Genomic DNA, 22,523 nt, shown 5'->3' with positions numbered 1-22,523 from the left:
TCCATGTATACGTAGTTTAAGCCATATTGGTTGTTAAGAGAGGATAGAGAAAGAATGGGACATTTAAATTAACAAGGGGCGACATAAAATCCAGACGGATGGAAAGATAGAGAGATGAATGGGTTAAGCTTGGGCTTGGATAATTGAAACGTTGTTAAAAAATAGGGAAAACGAAGTGAGAAGATTTACGTGAGTCCTAAAAATAGCTATAAAGGAGGCTATAGGAATATCTGACAAAAATTGGGCGTATATTTGGTTTAATAAGGGTGGAAAATGGATGAAATTGTGTAATCATGCATAAATCTGTATATTTGACATTTAAATGGTACATCATGTATCTATTAAAATGGGGACATGTCTATTTAAGAGCCATTTGCGCTCAATTTAGATCTTCTTTGTCTTGAATCCTATATATGTTCTAGACCAGAACAGAGACAAAAGTGAGCAAAAAAAATCTAGAAATTTGACTGAATTGGGTATTTTTCTTTTTATTATTTTTAATAATGCTGCTTTGCTTTGTCAAAAAAATCTGCGAGTTTTTAAGGTTTTGTTGAATCCTTTATATTAGCTGAATTAGTAACTTTGATTTATGCACAATGCTTGTAGAGCCTGAGTAGGCATAGTACCCCGGCGTTTAACTTTTGAGCGGAGAATCTCGTATAATTTGGGTATTAAACGAGGAGGTTAGCTGAAATTTTTCTGTATTAATTTACCCAATATTGTGGTACCCCAGTAGAAATAAACTTTTTACCTGAAGCTTCGCAATTTCAGAGAGAAGAAACGAGTACCTCTCCGTCGCGGAACCAAACTTGTCTCTCCTCTCAATCACGACCTCCACTGCCTCGTCGGGCTGAAAGCGTAGAAACCCCTTTATCCGGACCCTGTAGCCCCTCGCTCTCTGCTTTAAGCTCTATGGTTCAGTCGCCCCAGAGTACTTTGAATGAAAAGATTGGTAGAGATGGGAAGAAGGTATTGGAGGATTCGAAGTCTGTGTCTCCACAACCTCCTTCATTACCAGTGATGGTAGTGCCAAGTGATTCATCTTCAAATAGTAGTTTGACGACCGAAACGACAAAGGTACGCTAGTCTATGGTACTTAACGAAGTTTATGTTTTTGAAATGCAAATGATTGTGACGAAAACATGTTTTCATTTAAAACTAGTGATATATTTTCCGTCTAGTATTTAGATGCACTTACTTACTTTTTGTTTATATACATGTCGCAAATTTTAGTCAATTATAAAAAAATAATAAATGCTAAGCTTGATAACGTAGGGGGACGGTGGCTCAAATTTATATAGCAAGGTAAATTTTGGCTGCTTTGGGGGGGGGGGCACAGAATTTCATTTTGTGCCTTTTAAAAGGTAAATGTATAATCATGTTTTATTTATAAAAAAATAATTACTATCTTTGCTTGAACACGCTTGATTGTCTTAGGTTTTCTTAAGTCCTGAAGAACTCTTGAACTGGAAACAGTCAAAACGACCAAGCTACGTTTTTTTTCATATAAATCTTATTAAAATACAACGGATGTATTACCTGAATAGGTATCAGATACTGTAATAAATCGTTGCGGCATTGGAGCAGCACAAATAGCCATAATGCATCTAGCAAGAATGATAACAATAATGACAAATAATCAGTTTAGATAATAAGACTAAAATCTTAGAAAATTTTAGCTAGTGGTCAGGAAGGAAAACTAACTGTAATGTGTTATAAATTTATGCGCCTTTGTCAAATACCTAGCCTGGTGTTTAAAAAAAGAAAAGAAGAAAAAACCCATTGACAAAAATAATTTGCTGAAATGTTTCAATAGTTAAAATCAATTTCTCTTGTTATTTGTTTTTTTTCAGTTGTCATGACTAGGTCACTTCCTTATCTTTCGTCCCTTGCCATAAAATCTTTAAAACTTTATCCATTTTCAACAAGATTTTGCTCGTTGGTTATGCTGAATGAACCCAACCCTGAACCATGAATTTTGAAACCCGGGTATTACGAGAGCATGAATCGAAGAATTAAATACCCTTACTATCTTGCTAAGCTTTGTGTGAACGTTAAACTTTGCTTTAAAGTAAAATTTATATATATTTATTTGGTATTATTACTACTTGAATTATATCCTTTTCCCAAAATCTTCTTAAATATATTTTCTGTGTTGTGAAAATTGACCATTAGAGCATAAGATTGTTTTCTTACTAATTTTTTTGTGTAAACTAGACACTTTTAACGTAACTTTATAATTCAAAGCAGTTTTTTGTATGGGTTTTTCTCACATACACTTTTATTGACTTTATGAGAAAATGATACACCTGAATAAAGGCTAAGACAAATAAAAATACATTAGTATTGTTATTACGCATTGATAAAGGGGGGATAAATTTGAAAATCTTGGCGATTCGACTTATTATATGGAAATGTGGAAACGATCATAAAAACATCGATTTTGGAAGCCATAATATATAGGTATATTAAGTATCTGATTGAGTTAAAAAAATGTTTCTTGAAATGAAGTTTTTAGTTGTTTTGTTTTATGTTGGTCTATTCTAAAACATATTTTATATTTCTGGAACTTGATTCTGAAACACTTGGAACTAGGGAACTAATATTGTTTCTGATTACGAATGTATAACTTTCAAGTTACTAGGTAGAAGCAATTCGCAATGGAGAATATCTTTTAAAGTGGATTTTGTAACAAATCTTCATTATGTATATTTATTTTGAGTGGCGAGTCCAAAATTTATAGACCGTAAATAGTTTGAATCAGTGTGGAAAACAAAATTTCTTTCACTCTATACTACGCTAAAAAACTGATTGAAAATAATCGGAGATTTAATGCAAGTTTGAAAGCTTAAACCTTTCTCAGGCAAACTTTCCCCTAAACCTATAGTCTAAACTTTATTTTATCAATTTTGACAAAAGGGAATGAGAAAACCTCGAGGGAGCATAAATTTCTAAAACAAAGCTTTTTTGACACCCTAGTGATGCACATGAAATTTCAAATGTCTAAAAACAACGTTTTGTCAATAGTACATGTGTCGATTGTCATATGTCAATATGTTATTGTGCATAGAAAGTCAATAGTGCATATAACCAATTTGATATCCTTCTCAGGTCCGAAAAATTTCACGATTCCTTGTGAAGCCAGTACTAGACCCACTTCTGAGTGTAAACACACAAAGTACTGCATCTGAAAAATTCCAAAATTCTTGCCCCGAAGTTCCACAGTCTCATCCGCCATCTCTTGCTCCCCACCAGGGCTCTCCAACACTTCCTAGTGATAGTCAGAACGACTCCAAGCTCAGTGTGCAAATGGATGCTAATCTTTTGTTTTCACCTGGCAAGCTCAAGAAAGAAGATGGAGACACCACTGTTGAGCTAATAACCTTTGGTGATGTGTAAGTTTTAGCTCATTTGGTCGTTCCTCAGGTGCTAACGAAACTGTACCCTATAAATTTAGGCAACTTTTGATGTAGTTTTGTCCAATCTTAAAGTACTGAAGGCATAAAATACATGTTTGAAAAAGAAATGTGACAATGCAGTCGAAATTATAAAATTAGAAATTATAAAATTATATATATATATATATATATATATATATATATATATATATATATATATATATATATATATATATATATATATACATGTATGATATTATATTAATTAATATATTAATTATATTTTTGCGCTGGGACTTGTTTTGATTTTTTCAGGACTTTTTATTGGAAAGAATATTGCCCTTTTTTGACAACGTTAACATTCTAATCTAAGCTAATTCCTTAATAGCAAAGTAGAAATACTTTGCTGTTTCTAAAAATGCCATTCCACTAAGCAATTTTAAAAATGCCATTCTATATATTTGTGTAAAGAGATTTGTAAATTAATTTGTATAGCCAACCTAACATTCCCCATTTTTTGTATTAAGGCTCTTGTTCTCAAAGTTAATACCATATTCTCCTATATTATGTTAAGCTAGGAAAACGACCCGTCATACAATTTGCTTTGCACTGCACATCTTACCGTTGACATTTTTTAAGGTCTAGCTGAACTTCTGTCCTGTTTTTAGTAGCGCATAAAACGTTACTGTTCTAGAAATGTTTCAAGTGAAAAAATAAATAAGACGTTTCGAATGATTTTATGTTTGTGTGAATATTATACTGTTTTGCCGCGACTGTTTTAGAAGCTGGGTTTAATATTGTGTGAACTTACCGTGAATTCATAATCTTAATTTTATCTTCAAATTAACAGATAACATCTTTTTTCCAACTAGAAAAAAGACAATTTATGAAAGAGTAGTTGTTTCTCTAGCTAACCAGCATGTATAGATAGATAGATAGATTTATTCACACGAAAGCCCAGTTGGGCCATGGTGACATACACAAAACAAGCGAAAAAATACAACAACAAAACATAGACTGAAAAGACACTAAAAGTATTCATGTAAAAAAATCATCACGATACCTCATACCTACCCAGACGAACTTTCCAATATTATTTATACTTAAATAACACCTACTTCTCAAAATTTCCAAAATCCAATCCCTCCCTTATTATACTCCAAATATTATTAATAGAAGAACAAGATGATTTATATTTTTATTGGGTCGAATGAGCCAGATTGACTGTTGGGCATTTTGTCGTGGTGTTCAAATGCTCTTTCTTCTAAGATCTATCTATAAGCCCGTGTTTGCCGTCCTATCAAAACATCTTTGCAACAATAATTTTTCCGCTATCTAGCGGACGGTTTTTGTTTACAGTTGTTGATAGAATTCTTTAACCATTTGAAGTCGTTTTTGTAATACATCTTGTGCGCAAAATATAATAAAAAAAAAATACCAAAATACTCAAAGATTTAAAATATCTTGCGATTTTTTTTTATTTAAGAAAATAATTGTCGACTGCTTTTACATTGAACTGTTTTGCATGACATTTTTATTCTCTTTTAAAGTTTAAAACGATCTTTTGAATCTTTGTTTACAGCTAAAGGTTCCATATTTTTTTTTTTTTGTATTTCCATCCAATTAATACGTTTGCACAACTAACACATTAGTATTAATTGAAACGGTGGAGCAGGCTTTATAAAAGGTATACTCTGTCCACATGGAAAAGATGCATGGAAATCGATTTTGGCGTCTATTCAGACGTCTTCAATCATCACAAGAAAAGAATTAAAGTGAAAATTTGATAGTTAAATTAATTGCTTATTGAATGCCAGGGGGAGATCAGGACAGGGTAGAACATAAGCTGGGTAAAGTTCCATGGTGAGATTGATTTATATATCCCAATTTCTAAGATGTTGATACCTCGCAAAAGTTCACACCAACAGCCCCTTATAAACTAATACTCCTCAACTTATAAAAGCAAAATGAATTGCGTAATGGAATGGATGAAAATGTGGAAAGTTCAGGTAGATTTGTTGAGTGTACTCAAAATTGGGTTTGGATTTTTTGCATATGCAAGTAACCATTGTGTAAACATATTCAATGGCTTTTAGAAACCTTAAATGAAAAGGTAATTTTACATGGAAATATTTTATGGATATATCAATTAAGTTGTATAATGTGGTTACAGGGGCGAAACTAAGGGAGGGGGCCGGATAGCTTAAGCCTCATCCCCAAAAGACTGATTGATAACCAATGTGAAAATAATAAAAATCCCAAAACGAATTCGAGAACTTGAGTGGTGCGTTTTCTTTTCTTTTTCAAAATGATTATCAAAACTTTTCAATAATGAAAATAAAAACTTTATAGAATTGAGAAATAAATTGTTCTTGTGATGTAATTTATGATAGTAATTCGGTTTACATTTATTTTGATTTTGTAGGCCAAATTTTGCATTACCTGGATCTGTATATGCTGGAGGGCAGAGTGCTGTTGCTCCTGCCGCAGGACTGGACTCTGGAATAGGTGGATTGCATGGTGACGAGTATTCCAGCTATGTAAATAGCCGAGACTCTGGATTTGCAGAACATAGCAACGTTCAAATCCTGGAAGTGAACACTAGGAACCTAACCGATGTGGTCGAGTCAGAGACAACCGTCAGCATTAGTGAAGATGAATCAACAACTCATTCAGCTTTGCAGACTCTTGATACCGAAGTCTCATCACCTGACGGACCTGCTTTATATCCTATAGCTGAAAGAGCGTTTGAAGATGATACTGCGGCTTTATTTCATACTTCTCGAAGGGGTTATAGGCCTCAAAAGTCAGCCAGTCTTTCTCATCCTTTAGATCCTAGAAGTTTGTCCCAGGAACTGGAGAAATTACGAAGGCCTGCCAGTCTTCCGATGTCTCCTACTGATGAAGGGGTATCTTTTATCGGGGTACTACCAAGATTTCGAAGCCACGAAAAACTGTCAATGTCTGTGAGTGACGCAGAAGTGCAGACTGACGATGATGTCCGGGAAAGGAGGAGATCGAGGTTTCGAGTGAATACTGTTTCTGAAGGAGAGCTACCCTCTAGTAAGTTTGTTCCTGTCTATTGTTTCTTCTTTTCATTTATAATTGTATTTTCTTTTCTTTAGGCTCTAAATCTTTACATATTTTCACGACTTTCTTTGAAATTTTCTTCTGTTTCCAAATCTTTTACTGTTTGTTCTTTTTCAAAATGCTCCTAAAGCTTCTAAAAAAAAAAAAAAAAAAAAAAAAAAAAAAAAAAAAAAAAAAAAAAAAAAAAAATGATATGCCACGTTTTTAGAATACTCATTATTCATTTACTGCCTAGACCACGCGCAGAGATATTCCGTAAAATAACGTTTTACCAACGAGTTTTTACAGACACTAGATCTTGAACTGAAGCTCTTGTCTTCTGGATCAAATAAAGAATTCTTTTAATTGTTTCATCATTTAATTAGCCTTATTGTAATTCGGTTTTAGTCCTGTCTTTTTGTCGACCGCCTATATCGTTTGTTGCCAAGAGACTGTCACAAAAGAAATGCTTCTGTTGAAAGATATAACTTTTAAATGTGACAAAAAAGGATTTAATAGTTCATAAGTCATTACCGAAATTGAATTGAAAACCTTAATAAGAATTTCCAGAGTAAATCCTGTTGTATTAACTTGAAAAATGTTTTTTTTTTTTGTATAAAACTGGACATCAGGGCAATGCTACATCCGACTTGAAATGCCACTTCACTAATTGAAGCCTTTGCAAGGCAGGTGCTATGTGTAAAAAAAGGTACCAAGGTACAATTTTAAGTTTTTATGTCACTTGGTATTTATCAAGTGACATATAGCGATCGCAAATTCTATCGGTCTGTCCCGGTTTGGCTAGTTTGGGTACTTCCAGATAAGCTAGGACGATAAAATTTGGCAGGCGTATCAGGGACGAAACCAGGTTAAATTGGAAATAGTCTTTTCCCCGATTCGACCATCTGGGGGGGGGGAGTGGGGGGATGATTAATTCGGAAAAATTAGAAAAAATGAGGTGTTTTTAACTTACGGACGGTTGATTGGATCTTAATGAAATTTGATGTTTGGAAGGATATCGTGTCTCATAGCTCTTATTTTAAATACCGACCGGATCCAGCGACATTGGGAGAATTGGAGGGGGAAACCTGAAATCTTGGAAAACGCTTAGAGTGGAGAGATCCTAATGAAACTTAGTGGAAAGAAGCTCTTGGCTCTTCCGACCTTGTCACAAGTGCCATATGAGCTCTTGTTCTCTAAGGGCGATGTTTCTTCAAAGTATCCTGTTTCTTGAAAGTATTTGTACTGTGTTCATATTGCTGCTCTTGCCTTTGTTGCCATTGAACACCTTAGAATAATATAAACACTAATTATCGGTCTTCAAGTGATCTTCGTGGGCTATTTCCTTGTTCACGGTAAGTTGCTTTTCTTTAGACATATGCCGCCCATTAGAAGTCTAACTTGTCTCGGGATTCTCGATACGATTTCACAGACTTTTGGAGACGCAAATTTGGAGATGATTTTCCCAAATCAAGTGAAAATGACAGTAAAATTTAAAAATAAGAGTCATATAGTACCATAAAGCTAAATATATACTAAAGAAAATTGACCCGTTTTGTGGATGCTGGAATTATGCAGGCTTATCTTAGTTTTGACGAGTTTTTTGAAGGAACTATATTTCAGTCTTGGAGGGGAAAGGGGGCAAACTGGAGCCTGGAAGGGGCAATTGCCCTTCCTCCCCTGCCCCATCGCAAATTACGCCCCTGCTCTAATGTATGTATCTTCTGAATATTTCCTTAAGGGAAATAACTTTTATTTTTTCTCATGCTATCGTTCGAGAGACAGGGAAAAGTGTTTGTTAATTTTTTTTTCCTTATTAGTTGAAAAGGTCGAGGGATGAACATTTTTTATGGAATCTGGGGGAATTTTAATGTTTTTATATTTTATTTGTCTAAACTCTTTGCGTTGAGGGACAAATTCATTAAAGAGCTAAAATTTACCAGCCGGCGAGCGTTTTTGAGCTACTCCGCTTTTCGTTTCCGCCAATTGTAATTATTTTCAATTCCTTTGATTTATTTTCTACTTTCCAGCTGGACGGAAATGTAGCTCCAATGCTGTATTGAATGTGATAATGAGGGAAGTTTACGGCGATGTTTTAAAATCTGTTGACGAAATGGATCCTCGAATTCAGCATATTTTGACCAAGTAAGTTTGTTAATTCTTGTTGTTCTCTGGTTTCATTGCTACAATCACTGAAATGTTCCTTTCTATTTGAGAATTAGTTCTACATTTATAATTAAGATTTTGTATGGGTATTGTTTAAAAATAAAAGGATTCAGTTACAGAAGGGAGAAACAGATCGTATATCCAAACATTGGAAATCGAGTAACTATTGAAGAAATCCACTTGTTAAAAAAAAAAAAAAAAACAATGAACGAAGCAGAATGTTGTTTTGTAACTTTATGAAAATGCATAGAAGGTCTCAGGAAGTCATTTTTTTTTTTTTTTTTTTTTTTTTTTTTTTTTTTTTTTTTTTTATACACCTATGGCCATTTATCTTAATAAAATGACTATGTTATTTTGATAAAATATAGAGTTGTAAGCTACAGTCCCTAAAGAATTGCAAAGGACAACCATCAGCCCCTATAAAGCTATGAAAAGTGGCTTAGCTTCAAAATTTGACTGATATCTGTGTATTAGTCAGCCTGTTAATATAGGGCATATGGGTTCGCTTTGGTAGCTAAACACGAACAATTCAATATATATATATATATATATATATATATATATATATATATATATATATATATATATATATATCCAAAATCAATATATATACCATTCCAAAATCAATATATTTAGGTTTTAAAAAATAAGACCATTTTAATTATAGACCAAATTAAGACCATTTGCAATAAGACCAAATGTAAAACAAGGAATAAAATACTGCCAAAACGAGTTACGGTATCTTCCCATTCCCGACGTGAGGATGTCTTGATGTAAGAGGTTACTGAAAATTTTGTTAGTTGATTTAGGTACTTGGTTTTGCAAGTTGTCAAGATAGGGAAGGGAAAGGTAATGAAGATAGTGGAGAAGTAGGCAACTTCTATGGTTAGTTTTGGTCGCTTCATCTTTGAGAAATCATTCTGTAGCCTTTTTTTGAATATTCTTATTTTTAGACGTCTGAAATCTAAAATTCGATGAAAACAGGGGACCTCTTCCGTTGACATAATGGTCTGCTGTTCTGCTTACAATCTAGATCATGTAAATATTGTTCCACTGGGAATCTAGCCTTTAAGCTTGACAATGCTGTGGAAATAAAGATCATGTTTATACATTTTGCTGCTCTACTGTTTGCAAATGAACAATTCAGTTTCATAAGCTTCCTTGTCCTGTTACTGATAGTTCTGAATCTTGTTTCAAGTATTCTTGTGCAAACAAGGCACGCAATAAGGCGCAATAAACACAAGAACCCTAAATAGCTATGAAACTAATCATTGAGATACTAATTCTTTTTAAGTTGAAAACATGATTTAAGCACAAGGCAATAAGATTTACAAACATTTATATACATGGGAATTTAGGTCACTCCACCCAAACTTGCGGTAGCTTTATGGTGTCTATGGCACTAAGCTCCAAGTTGGTGATATCGTTCGTACTTGTTTTAAGGAAAGAAAAATCGTAAGGTCATTATTTTTACTACTCAAAATATGCTTCACTTTGTCAAAGTCGTATTTCAACATCTCAATTAAGGAGTCAACACTCAATTCTGTAGTAAGGGTACTAACATGCCTCAATTTATAATATAGTTAAGTCGTCTGCAAACTAAAACGATTCTGGTAATTAATCATAATGCTATTAGGGGGCTATCACTTGACACTAATACCAACAACTCAGTTCAGCACCAAGCCGCCTGAGGCCAACACAGCCACGCACGCTCCTCCCCCATCCTGATCTATTCAAAGCCCTTTAAACCCTTCTAGGAAGGTCTCATTTCCCTTAAATCTTTCCTTACATCCTCCCACTCCAATAGAGGACGGTCTGCTTTTTGTTTGGCCCTAGACGGTTTGCCGAAAAGGACAATCTTTGACAATCTTTCACCCCCTTCAACTGCAGAATGTGCCCTAGCCTTATCAACCTTTCTCTCACAATAGCCCAAGAAAGCGTGATTGAACAACAATTTTCATACAGTCTAATGTTTGAGATACAATCAGCCAGTCGCGCACCAAAAACAGTCCGTTCGCAATTTCTCTGGAAAACATCTAGCTAATCTTCCTCTGTTTTCGGAGCGCCCATGCTTGACCACTGCCACCATTGTAGCTTCTAATATTCTAATCTTGGTTAGCAGACTATCTTCCTATTCTTTCAAACTTTTTAACTGAAAAAACACCCTGTGCCTTGGCTATTCTGTTTTTAACATCTTCACTGTATTCACCGTCTTTCTAGTAATACTATCTAGGTAAGTAAAGCTGTCCACAGGGGACCTAATTTAGTTCCTTGGGCAGACCCATGGAAGAAAAAGCATTGGCAAAGTGAGACTTATTCCCATTTGTAAAAAGGACATATTGTGACTGACCGGTCAGAAAACGCCTAATTTTAGCACAGTATTTTACTGGTATTTTAAACAGGGAGGCTAGATTTCTTGGTATTAACACTTATCAGTCTATTCTGAAGTTAATTAATTCAAATTCTTACGATTTTGCCAATTGATGTGCTGTCAGAGATTATTGAAAGTGGAGGATGAATCCGGCACAGTCGTAAAATAATAATTAGTAACAGTTGATCTTGTAGGAATTTCCTGATAGTTTAGAAACACAAAACTATGAATATTTTCGTCCAATAATATCTGGCCTGTGTTATGAACACCTTAACCTCCGATCTACGTTTTGGATTTACTACTTTGTCCTTCTTTGTACAATCGGTCACACTCTATTTAATATCAAAATACCACGGGTAAGGCACGGCTTAAACTAGGACTTATCGCTATGTGTTTCTTTGGAAAGATATCATAGTACAATTCATAAAGTTTTGGTAAACTAGAGTGAAGTCTGACTTTGTCTGCTATGCATAGACAACGCATTTAACTGTTAGTTGAGGCACATATGAAATAGAGAGAGATATTTTGGTGATGTATAAAACTTGTTGTAATCTGTGAATATTATGTCAGTTGTTTGGTCTTGTCCTGACAAGACGTTTACTGCTTGTTTAAGAGGCGAGATAGTAGTGGCTCCACGAATTATAATAGCAGCATAAGGGTAATAGCATAACAAGTTTGTCGCTGCGTAATTGTATGCGTCTAACAAATCTTCTTTTGAAACCACTTCATGGAAGATAATACAGTAGAAAAAAGTAATAACCCATTCACAAGCCAATTTGACAAAAGCTAATTTTAAAATTTTTCTGAGCCTATCTTTACTGGTGTCTTTAGCATAAGTCTTAAAAAGTACCTGTCTAACGCAAAAAGAAGAATGTCATTTCCGAGTTTTTTTGAAGGGGGTTTCAGAAAAATATCTTTCCATTAAGAGCAAATCCCCGCTGTGAAGTGTGTCATTTGGGGGGGGGGGGTGACTGCTCTCTGAACGTTTCCTCCCACCCCTTAGATTTTTAGCAGCACCTTTTTTTTGTAATTCCACTGAAAAAACCCTTTTTGCTATTTTGTCGAAAATCAGCAAAATTGCCAGTCCCCCTCCCCTGACCATACATTTTCGTTAATTGTCTTTCCTAATGTGAAGCTATTCGAGATTACGGTCCTTCATTGAATTTTGTCTTTTAGGCATATCGAAGACAGGCAAAATTACTTTCGCCGACAGAGGGAGGAACTCCAGCAAGTACTTCAGTCCAGTCGAACTGTTTCCTCAGATCTTTCACCTCTTTCCTCCTCAACCACCGTGGGTGATTCACCAACCAGAACCGAGCCTTCACCTACAGTTGCACACCATCCTCTTCCGTGTCCCTTCTTTGAGGGCGGAACGCCCAATCAGAACAACACCTGGCACGGTGATCAGGCAGGGGTATGACTCGTTCTTTAATTAAGGAAAAGGTAATGTGGAGGGCTAAAGGCAAGTAAATTGAGTGCGGCTTTGTAATAATTGCGTTTTTGTTTGTTTGCTGGCCCTTTTTGTGATGGTTTCAGTACCTTAACCTTTTATATACTTTATTCTAATTTCACCTTATCTGCATCCTTTTCATTTAGAGTAATTGCCTGCCGAATTGGCTGAAGTCTTTACTAAATTTTATGATAATAACTTTGTTGTTAAAAAATAAAAATTATATTATCCTTTAAAGGTCATCTGGTTATAATATTTTTAGTTTCTAAGGGATTTGTGCTCTGCCAAAAAAAGTGCTACCCAGCAGATAGAATCAGTTTCAATTACTTTTCTTGTAAATGGCCATTGTCCGCCTTTTAAATAGTAGTAAGTCCCATCTCAGACACTTGCCATAGTCATCTGCCTTTGCCTGATATTTAGAAGCTGATTTTTATTTTACCTCCATGTTCTTTTTTCACTTTTAACCAAATGCTGTTGTACCAGAATGTGGTAGATCTTGTTAAAAAAGTCAAGGTTCCTGCGGAACTTAATATTAAGCTTTTTAATTTGATCACATTCGCAATTAATAAGAAACTGGCTTCGTTTTTCCAATAGGAAATTTGAACGGAATAATATTTCGTAACCTTAGAAAAATAGAATTTAGTGACGAAGGTTCAAAGCTACGATAAGGGGAACAGAAATGACGTTTGGATCTTGTTTTAAAATCTCTAGTGTTAAGCTAATAATTTCTTGAGTTCTCAGATTATAAATTCGTAAAATCTTTTTTGAGCCATTTGTTCAGAAAAATATACAGTCGATAGGCCTATTTCTCAATTAAATTAAGTTTGTTTTTACTTTGTTTTGAATGTTTTAATTACACCCCTTTCAAATATTTTCTTTCCTTTGTGTCTATTTTTCTCTCTTTCTATACTATAATAACATTTAACAATATTTGGAGCTAAATAGACTTCCCTTTTCTTTCTGTCTGTTCTTCCTCTTCTTTGTTCGTATGTTTGTTCTATTGCTTATGGAACGATACTGGCTCATTGTATAACATACTATGTTCTCTATCCTGCTATGTTCAGAGCTTCTTGTTTAACCGTCTCCTCAGAGATCGTCAAATATGTTGCCCTTTTATGTAATTACAACACAGTCTAAATAACCTTGAAAGATGTATGAATTAGAATTCTTCATACATGCACTTCCTATACGCATTGTGCCTAGTCACAAGTTTTTGTTTTTATTTTTTCCCAGATCAATGAAATTTTTTGTTGGACTCAAGAATGTCTAATAAAAGCTTATAAGTTTTACTCTTACTATTAATTTATTAATAGTAAATAGAATAATTTATCACTCTTAATTTTTCAACACTGTTTTGAGAAGTTTTTTTGTGACGTCAAAGAATCACCAACGAAATTGGTCAAAAATATGAAAAGGCGTATTTTAAGTCATAATATGCTTAAATTTTCAGAGGGCGGCATCTGCCCATCTTAAGGAGGCGTTAGAAAATTGTTACGAATCTTTGATCCCAGGGAACAAAGGTAGCTTTGCCACTCTGCCTTAGTTTTTAAACTTTTTTTTTTCTCAGGCAAGTCCGATAGCGGGTCTCCGTCAATTTGAGCGATTACACGATAGTTCTCAATCCTCTTCAACTGGGACTTCGCCGACGAATCAAAAGCGACGTGTTTTAGACGAGGACTTTTTTCGTCTAGTGAACGAATTGACTGCGTCTGGATCACCGTCTCAGTTTAAGTTTGTTGGACCTAGTTTAAATCAATTGCGCAGTGGTCATGTTAAAATGTTCGGCCCTCAATCTCCCACTAAAGAGGGACCTGTGAAACAGAACATTCCTTGATTAATGTTTGAAGTGCGCCTTCCTTTATTTTTATGAGAATCAAATTGTGTTTATTCGGGGGGTCAACTTAGGCAGCTAAGCGTGTTGCGTTGACCAGTACTTGACTCATGTATTTATGCCCCGTACTTGCCGTATTTGTATGAAACACATTAACTAGTAGTAAATCACACTATGCTTCCTCTTAGGTGCTTCTTGACTCTTTTTTCTGAAGTTTGTTGAGTGGTGTCAAAAAATTCCGAAAGCTGGGTTAAACTTACTGGTTGTGCTTCATAATGGAGCGAAGGGGTGTCAATACTAATTATTGATATTCACAGAGCATATGAATTGCACTAAGGCTAATTTGAAAAAAAAAAACAATAAAAAACAATATGACAAAAAGTAGCAAAACATTCGAAAATAGAATGCATATTTTAATCTGGATGTTCAGTGTCGGATGGGAGAAAATAATCCAGAAATATAGTATTTCCTTATATTTTGAATACAGAGAATGTTCTTTAGGTTATTTAACAAAAGATTTAGTCAAACTGGCCTCTGAAAATAATTTAAAGTTGGAAGTTTTTTTTGTAATAACTGTTATTTTTAGACAATATTCTTTTGACTCTTTAAATTTAAAATACAGTTAAATGCCTTGACTCCAAAACTTCAAAAAAGAAAGTGGACTTTGTCAGATTGACTTGTAGGAGGACCTTGTAAGAGAAAATTTCTTTTATCCTTGGTTTTAGTCAGAAGAAAAATATCACTAATATTATGCTTGTATGCTATACAAAAGAAAACACGGTCTAGTCAACAATGTTAAAGAGTCCGTCCTGTGATTCAAATTTGAACCCAGCTTTTATCATTACACCGTTTTCTTCCCTCTACTTTTTATGCTTGTTCCGTTTTCGTGGTCAAATTGAAATGAGGGACTAGGACTGATAAAAAATTTCACTTTTGAAATTTATTTCATAAAACTAAATTACTATTTAAAGTATGCAGGCGTGGTGCTGACCTGATCCAATAATGTTATGCCATAACTATTAAACTTGAATCGTATATCGGAACGTTCATTTTATTTTCGTTAGCCTTGAATAGGCTAATTGATAGGGGGCAAGATAAATTGGCCGAAGGCATGGGACGTGATATCAGATTAGTTTTTAAAAGCAGAATTTAAAATGATATTGTCATCTATGCCAAATAGGCGTATCTCAAGAAATTTTAGTATTTTTAAATTGAGAATTTTAACAAAGGTCTATTGATTAATATGTTTATAATTTTTTTTTTACCTTTTATGTTCAAGTCATTTTGTCAATAATGGAATATTAATGTAAGAAAAAAATTATGTAGATGGGAAAAAATTACGGGTGTGTCTTATGGCTCCGAGGGCAGCATAATAGACGTCTAGTCACAATTTTCCCTGGTGACGACATCACTTTTTTTTTTTTTTTGACTGTTTCGTAAACTTTTGCACAAATAGGAAAAGTAATTTTAAAGTAGAAGATTTGGGATGCTTGCAGTTTCCCTAAAAATCGACTAAATTTAATAAAAATTTCGTTGAAGTTTCAAAATAACTATAATATATGTTTGTGTTCAAGTACAGCTAAAATGATGTCAAGAAACAGTTCCGAGCACCTAAGCTTAATGGCAAATAACTTTTCTAGTTAAACATATTTCTTTGGTGTCAATTAGTGAAAATTTTGATCAATACTACTGGAGCAGAGCTCATTTCGTTATGGTGATACTTTGTTGTGGAAGGGGGTGTATTAGATCCAAGGTTATACAAATACGCAATTTATTAGCCGAAAATTATCTAATTTTTAACCTTTATTTGTTATAAATAATTTACTAAATTTTTCTGTAATTTGAAGGACACTTTTTTTTTCAATCTTGTAAGTTTTCTGGGATGGGGGCCTTGGTGCCCTTAATTCTATCAATACAGAAAACTATGATTTACTTTCTTTTGTTGAAATTTGGCAGAATTTCTCGTCTTTGAAAGATAAGAAAATTTAATGGATGAAAACATTCTTAAAAAAAGAATTCAATTTTTAAATTTACATCTTCGCGAAAATACCTAAAAATTATATATAAGAGTAAAACAAACAATTTTTATGCATCTCCCGAAAAAAAAATCCTGGATACGGTCCTGACGGGGTGGAATAAAAAATATATATGAGGTACCTTTTCTTGAGTAATTTTTGTAAGTTAAAAATTAAATAGCTTGTCTTCTTTTGACTTATTATTTGGACCGCTTTATTCCAGCTTTGTTTTCCCCCCTCCCAAAACAATTATTCTCCTACATAACCTATGTGGTAATGTTGTTGTACCGTTTATTCCAACATTACGTTATCCTTTTCTTGATTCATTTCAACTACTGACAACACTAACTTGGCACCTCTCAGTTCACCTTTTTGTTGGGATAAGGTTGTGTAATCATTTTTGAAAATTATTTGCAATAGTCTCCAATAGAGCAAACGACTTTGCCATGAGATTATTACCTAATTTTAGTTAAATGTGGCAATCTTTTTGGTATTTTGCCGTTTGTTAATCTTATGTAGAGTTTATTCATGGCGAGTCAGCTCATATACTTCCCTTGTTTAATGTTTTATTTAAAGCTGTATCCGATATTGCGCTTCTTTTTACCTCTTTTGAATCTCCTCCTTTTGGTGGTTTTTATCTGTAATGTCAGGTATAACTGTCCAATCTAACTGTCAGGTATAACTGAATAATGATGTTTTATATCTTACAATAGTTTTATCAAAGACAAAAGGATATTTTTTTTTTATGTGTTAAAGATGTATAGCAGAGAAGATATGTTCGGAAAATAGAGGTACATAGATAAATTTTGAAGTACGTTTCATAGAACAAATTATCAATGAAACAGGTTTTTTTTTTCTCTTTTTTCTTAAAATTTCGAAAAATATGGTAGGTCTTCTGGTTTTGCCTGTACGGTAAGAAAACTATCTGTCTTTTTACTCCTAATTTGAACTGAATTTTTTATATATATAATTTTGATGCAATATAGTAGCTTTTCTGTATTCAAAACTTGAAATTTTGTTATAATAATTTCAAATTACGATGATTTCAGGATAGATTTTTTTTTTACGTCTCAAAATATTCACAGGAATGTTCAAGAAAATTGTATGCGTCATTCAAGTTGTGCATACTCGACTAGTTTTAAGATGACATGAAAAGCCTTGCTTGTTTGTAAAACAGAAGAAAATAATCCCGTTGTTTATAAACTATATTAATGAGCTTTTTTTGTATAAATAGCAACATAAAATCGATTAAGTGGAGTATGCAACTCGGTAAAAATTGAATAACTTACATAAAATTTATTAATTTTAGATTTAATATTTGGAATTTATGTATGCTTGTTAGAGCAATTTGTCTTTTCATAACTAGTATGTCCTGCTAATAGTCTCGTTTTTTTGTTTTGTTTTTCGTTACTATTTTATGATTTGTATCATCAAAACTTAGTGTGGCGTTCTGTGATACTTGGTGTCAAACTGTATAAAGAAGAAAATCAAAAGGGAAAAGGAAAAGGACATTTAAGAGAAAATATTCAGCTTCTGCTTGAAAAAGAAAAAAAATACATATATCAAAATGTTTCTTTAGATTGGACAGTTAAACGCATAAAGTCGCTCAGAGTTACATGTTCTATTAATTTAGTTTTATGACCTTCTGCCATTTTTGTGATACGAGATTGTGTTTAAAAAGCTCCTTTTCGTTAGACTAGGGCTATACCACAGTTTATTCTTGGACTTAGTCTGAATTGAATGGTGCCAACTTGTGATTATGGACGTCAGTCGTAAATTAGCCTTCATATTGGTTACTTCATCGCTCTTTTCCTTTTTGTTGTTTGTTAAGAATTTGACTGTGGTTTAGCTCGATTCATTTTGATAGCAAGGCTAGTCAGGTATTGTATAAACACGCGGGCTTCTACGACGTGAAAAGGTTTCTAAAGTTTTTATAGTTATTGAATAAATGGCCGTAGATAATTTACTCATTTTGCTGTTGTTACCCCTAGATCAGGGTTGCCACCCAGTAAGAAAAAAATCACTAGATTTCGGGGATTTTTTGCTTGATATAGTAATCTTCAAGAATATTGTGGTTTATATGCTTATTTAGTGATTTTTGTGTTTACGTGAAATAAAATCCCTAGAAATAGTGATAAATCGCTAGGGGTGGCAGCCCTGCCTTAGATAGGATAGTCGTTGTGCTCGAGGACTAAACGATGAGAGTATAGCTAAGCCAGGGCTAGCTCTATTAAGCATTACTGATCACTGTTACAGCTGCGCGTGAAGTAGAGTAGCAATCCATCTTTCTCTATTCTATTCAGCTTCCTGTTAAGATGGAACAAGAAAAGCACCAGCCCGATGACACTCTTTGGCTATTCCACCAAAAAGTACCAGAATATCACAATCATTTACTTTTAATGATACACAAATATTTTCTCTTCACTTCATTAATTCAGACTTTTAATACCTTCCGCCTCTAGAGGCGTAGGTACTGGCACAGATTGGGTGCGTTCAAGGGATGGCACCGTCGTAGCTTAAATTGTTTGTTCTTGTCTAGAATTGTTGTGCATTTCTAGCAAAACAGCGTTTAATTGTTCAATATAAATGCTATCAAAGAAACTATAGATCTTGGCGGCACGAGGGGAATCAAAGCTACTGTTATGAAGACTGGGAATGAAACCTTCAAACTGCTTCGTTTTGCTCATAGAATTCTTGGCTGTGACACAACTTCCCGTCTACGTGGACTTCGCAAAGGGATTGCGCTTAAACAACCAAATGACAGCGAACAGCCTTGGGAAAATCCTTCAGCATGTTTTCGAATTGATGCTTCAAGAGATGAGACTTAGCAGCAGAAGAGGTTGTGCTTTTTATGGCACTTGGTATCTACCAAGTGACATATAGCGATCGCAAATTCTGTCGGTCCGTCTGTCTGTCTGTCCCGGTTTTGCTAGTTTTGGCACTTCCAGATAAGCTGGGACGATTAAATTTGGCAGGTGTATCAGGAACCAGACCAGATTAAATTAGAAATTGTCGTTTCCCCCATTCGACCTCCTGGGAGGGGGGAGTGAGGGGGCGGTTAAATCGAAAAAATTAGAAAAAATGGAGTATTTTTAACTTACAAACGGGTGATTGGATATTAACGAAATTTGATATTTAAAAGGATTTCATGCCTCAAGGCTCTTATTTTAAATTACGATCGGATCCGGTGACGTTGGGGGGGGGGGACCAAAATCTTGGAAAACGCTTAGAGTGGAGGGATCGGGAAAAAAATTGGTGGGGAAAATAACCAGAAGTCCTAGATACCTGATTGACATAACCGGAATGGATCCACTCTACTTGGGGGGGGGGGTTAATTCTGAAAAATTAGAAAAAATGAGATATTTTCAACTTACGAAGGAGTGATTGGATCTTAATGAAATTTCATATTTAGAAGGACTTCGTAACTTTGATCTCTTATTTTAAATCTCGACCGAATCCAATGTCATTGGGGGGGGAGAAATCTTGGAAAAGGCTTAAAGCGGAGACATCAGGATGAAACTTGGTGGAAAGAATAAGCACAAGTCCTAGATAGGTGACTGACATAACTGGACCGGATCCGCTCTCTTTGGTGGAGTTGGGGGGGATAATTTGGAAAAATTAGAAAAAATGAGGTATTTGAACATACGAACGGGTGACCAGATCATAATGGAATCTGATATCTAGAAGGATCTTATGCTTTAGAACTTCATTTTAAATCTCGATCAGATCCGGTGACATTGAAGGGAGTTGGAGGGGGAAACCGGAATTCTTGGAAAACGTGAAAATCGGGGTATCTTACGAATGGGTGATCGGATCTTAATAAAATTTGATATATATAAGAATCTTATGTCTCAGATGCTCCATTTTCGAGTCGGACTCGGGGACATAGATGTTTGGGGAGGGGGCAGAAATCTTGGAAAACGTTTAGAGTGGAGAGATATGGATGAAACTTGATGGGAAGAATAAGCACAAGTTATAGATACGAAATTGGCATAATTCGAACCGATCCGTTCTCTTCGGGGGAGCCGGGGGTTGTTAATTTGGAAAAATTAGAAAAGTTGAGGCATTTTTAACTTAAGAACGGGTGACTGGATCTTAATGGAATTTGATATTTAGAAGGAACTCGTGTCTCAGAGATCCCGACCAGATCTGTTGACATTGGGGGAGTTGGAGGGGGAAACCGGAAATCTTGGAAAACGCTTATAAATGTCGTAGATACGTGATTGACGTAACCGGACTGGATCCGCTCTCTTTGGAGGAGTTAGGTGGTGGGGTTCAGTGCTTTGGTGAGTTTGGTGCTTCTGGACGTGCTGGGACGATTAAAATTGGTAGCCGTGTCAGGGAGCTGTACAAATTGACTTGATAAAGTAGTTTTCCCCGATTCGACCATCGGGGGGGGGGGGTTGATGGGAGAGGAAAAATTGAAGTAATCTTAACTTACAATTGGGTGATCGGATCTTAAATAATTTTGATATTTAGAAGGACCTCGTGACTCAGAGCTCTTATTTTAAATCCCGACCGGCATTAAGCCTCTGATTTTCCTTTTAAAGCAATCTATTGATTCTTAGAATTTTGCTAGAGCTTATACCATATGAGCTCTTGGCTCTTCCGACCTCGTCAAAAGTGCTATATGAGCTCTTAGCTCTTGTTTCATTTTGTTCAACATTCCCTGAAAGTTTCACCTTAGCCTTTCCAGAGATCCAGGATGAAAAAGACTTGTCAGTCAGGATTACTCAAGTAGTAGCCAAGAAGCATCGTTAGTCAGATTACTTTACTTATTTTTAGCTAGCTATAATCAAAATTATGATTCGAAAACAAAATTCTTGTTTCTTTCTAGTTGAGAGGGCCAGAGAAAATGTTTAGCTGATAGAATTCTAAATATTTCAGATTCTTTAAGTTTAGTGCTGCCCATCAAAAGCTACGAGCCTGAGGAAAATTTTCGGATTTTTGAAAAACACAAAGGGATGATATAAACCTCCATCAGCCCCTGGGGAAAAGGATGTAAGTAATAAAATGTTCCATTGATTACAAATAAAATTTGTTATTGGGATCTATACAGACATTTTTAGGGGGGGGGGGGTATTTTCTGCTTAGGGCTGGTTTCCTTGAGAAGGATCTTCTGTGGGAAGGGAGGTTCCGAGGGGATGAACTTTCCAGGAGAAAAATTTACACTTGAGGAATTTGACAGAATTCCTATAAGAAATTCTGTTTATTTGTCTCCCTTTCTCTTTGCCAAATCAATTTTAAATGTTTAGATGGTTCAAGGGAATTATCAGCTGGGTTGGAATTGTCCAAAGGATTTTTCTGCAAGGGAGAGGGAGTAGAGTTTCCGTGGGAGTAAATCTCTATGGGGATATTTTCTACGGAAAAGTTTTCCATGAGTAAATTTTCAGCGGTAGCAAGTTCCCACTGGGGGGGGAGGACTTCGGGGGAAAATTTTCCACGGAAGGGAGCTTCCCGTCATGATTTGAATAACTATTGGAATCTAAATTCTTTTTCAAAGGAAAATATGCTAAGGAGAATTTTTCCAGTAGAATCTTCTCCAAGAAATTATTCAGAAATTCAGCGAGGATGGAATTGTCAGGAGGGAAGTTTTACGGGGGGTATTTTAAGCGGGAGGAACTTTCCACTGAGATTTTCTTGTGAGGGAAGAGTTTCATAGAGGAAGATCCAGATTTACTGGCATTATTTAAAAAACGACTGGAAATTAAATATAAAAACCCAAGTTTTTGCAACGCAAAGTAAGGAGCAACATTGGAATTTCAAAAGAAAACAGCAGTTTTTGTTATGGAGGGTCGAACCCCTCCTCTATACCTTGCTTTTTACGCTGAAGTCTGACTACTTGTCCCTATTCTTTAATAGCAACTGTTGAAACACAACGACGGCTTAATTAGAATAGAAAGCTAAATTTAGAAGCACTAAAAACTTTAGCGTGAAGAGTGAGGCATTAAGGAGAGGGCAATCCCCCAATATGCAAAGTAATTTTCGTGTTACAAATTTTAATGTTGCTCCTTACTTTAAGTTGAACAATAATTGCTTTTTTATGTTTAGTCACCGAAAAAGCTTTGGGAGCTATTGAACAAGACACTTGACTCAAGTGATCCATGCTTCCAATTCCTTGCGCTCCTCACGAAGAATGAAAGCTCAACTTCGTTAATAACACGAAAAGTGCGATAAATCTTACATTGACTGTTTTTCAGATGACAGAGAAAAACCATGTCAC

At 35.0% G+C, this 22,523-nt stretch overlaps 1 protein-coding gene across 6 annotated transcripts in view; it reads left to right on the top strand.

The window, feature by feature from the left end:
- LOC136034603 (uncharacterized) overlaps nucleotides 1-18,266 on the top strand; it is a 146,162-nt gene extending 127,896 nt beyond the window's left edge. For 4 of the 6 annotated variants that reach the window (XM_065715871.1, XM_065715872.1, XM_065715873.1 and 1 more), the window contains 6 exons: nucleotides 772-1,077; nucleotides 3,112-3,395; nucleotides 5,824-6,461; nucleotides 8,498-8,612; nucleotides 12,181-12,418; nucleotides 14,022-18,266. In XM_065715871.1, coding sequence (XP_065571943.1) covers nucleotides 772-1,077; nucleotides 3,112-3,395; nucleotides 5,824-6,461; nucleotides 8,498-8,612; nucleotides 12,181-12,418; nucleotides 14,022-14,288 — 1,848 coding nt within the window. In that variant the 3' untranslated portion in view covers nucleotides 14,289-18,266. Of the gene's footprint in view, nucleotides 1-771; nucleotides 1,078-3,111; nucleotides 3,396-5,823; nucleotides 6,462-8,497; nucleotides 8,613-12,180; nucleotides 12,448-14,021 lie in introns of all 6 variants that reach the window. The other 2 variants (XM_065715876.1, XM_065715874.1) reach the window with 1 other exon arrangement.
- The last annotated feature ends 4,257 nt before the right edge of the window (nucleotides 18,267-22,523 follow it).

This window comes from Artemia franciscana, chromosome 13 (assembly GCF_032884065.1).
Source record: "Artemia franciscana chromosome 13, ASM3288406v1, whole genome shotgun sequence".
Classification (NCBI taxonomy): Eukaryota; Metazoa; Arthropoda; class Branchiopoda; order Anostraca; family Artemiidae; genus Artemia; species Artemia franciscana.
Note: the sequence above shows the minus strand (reverse complement) of the source record. Positions and strands in the feature narration are given on the sequence as shown.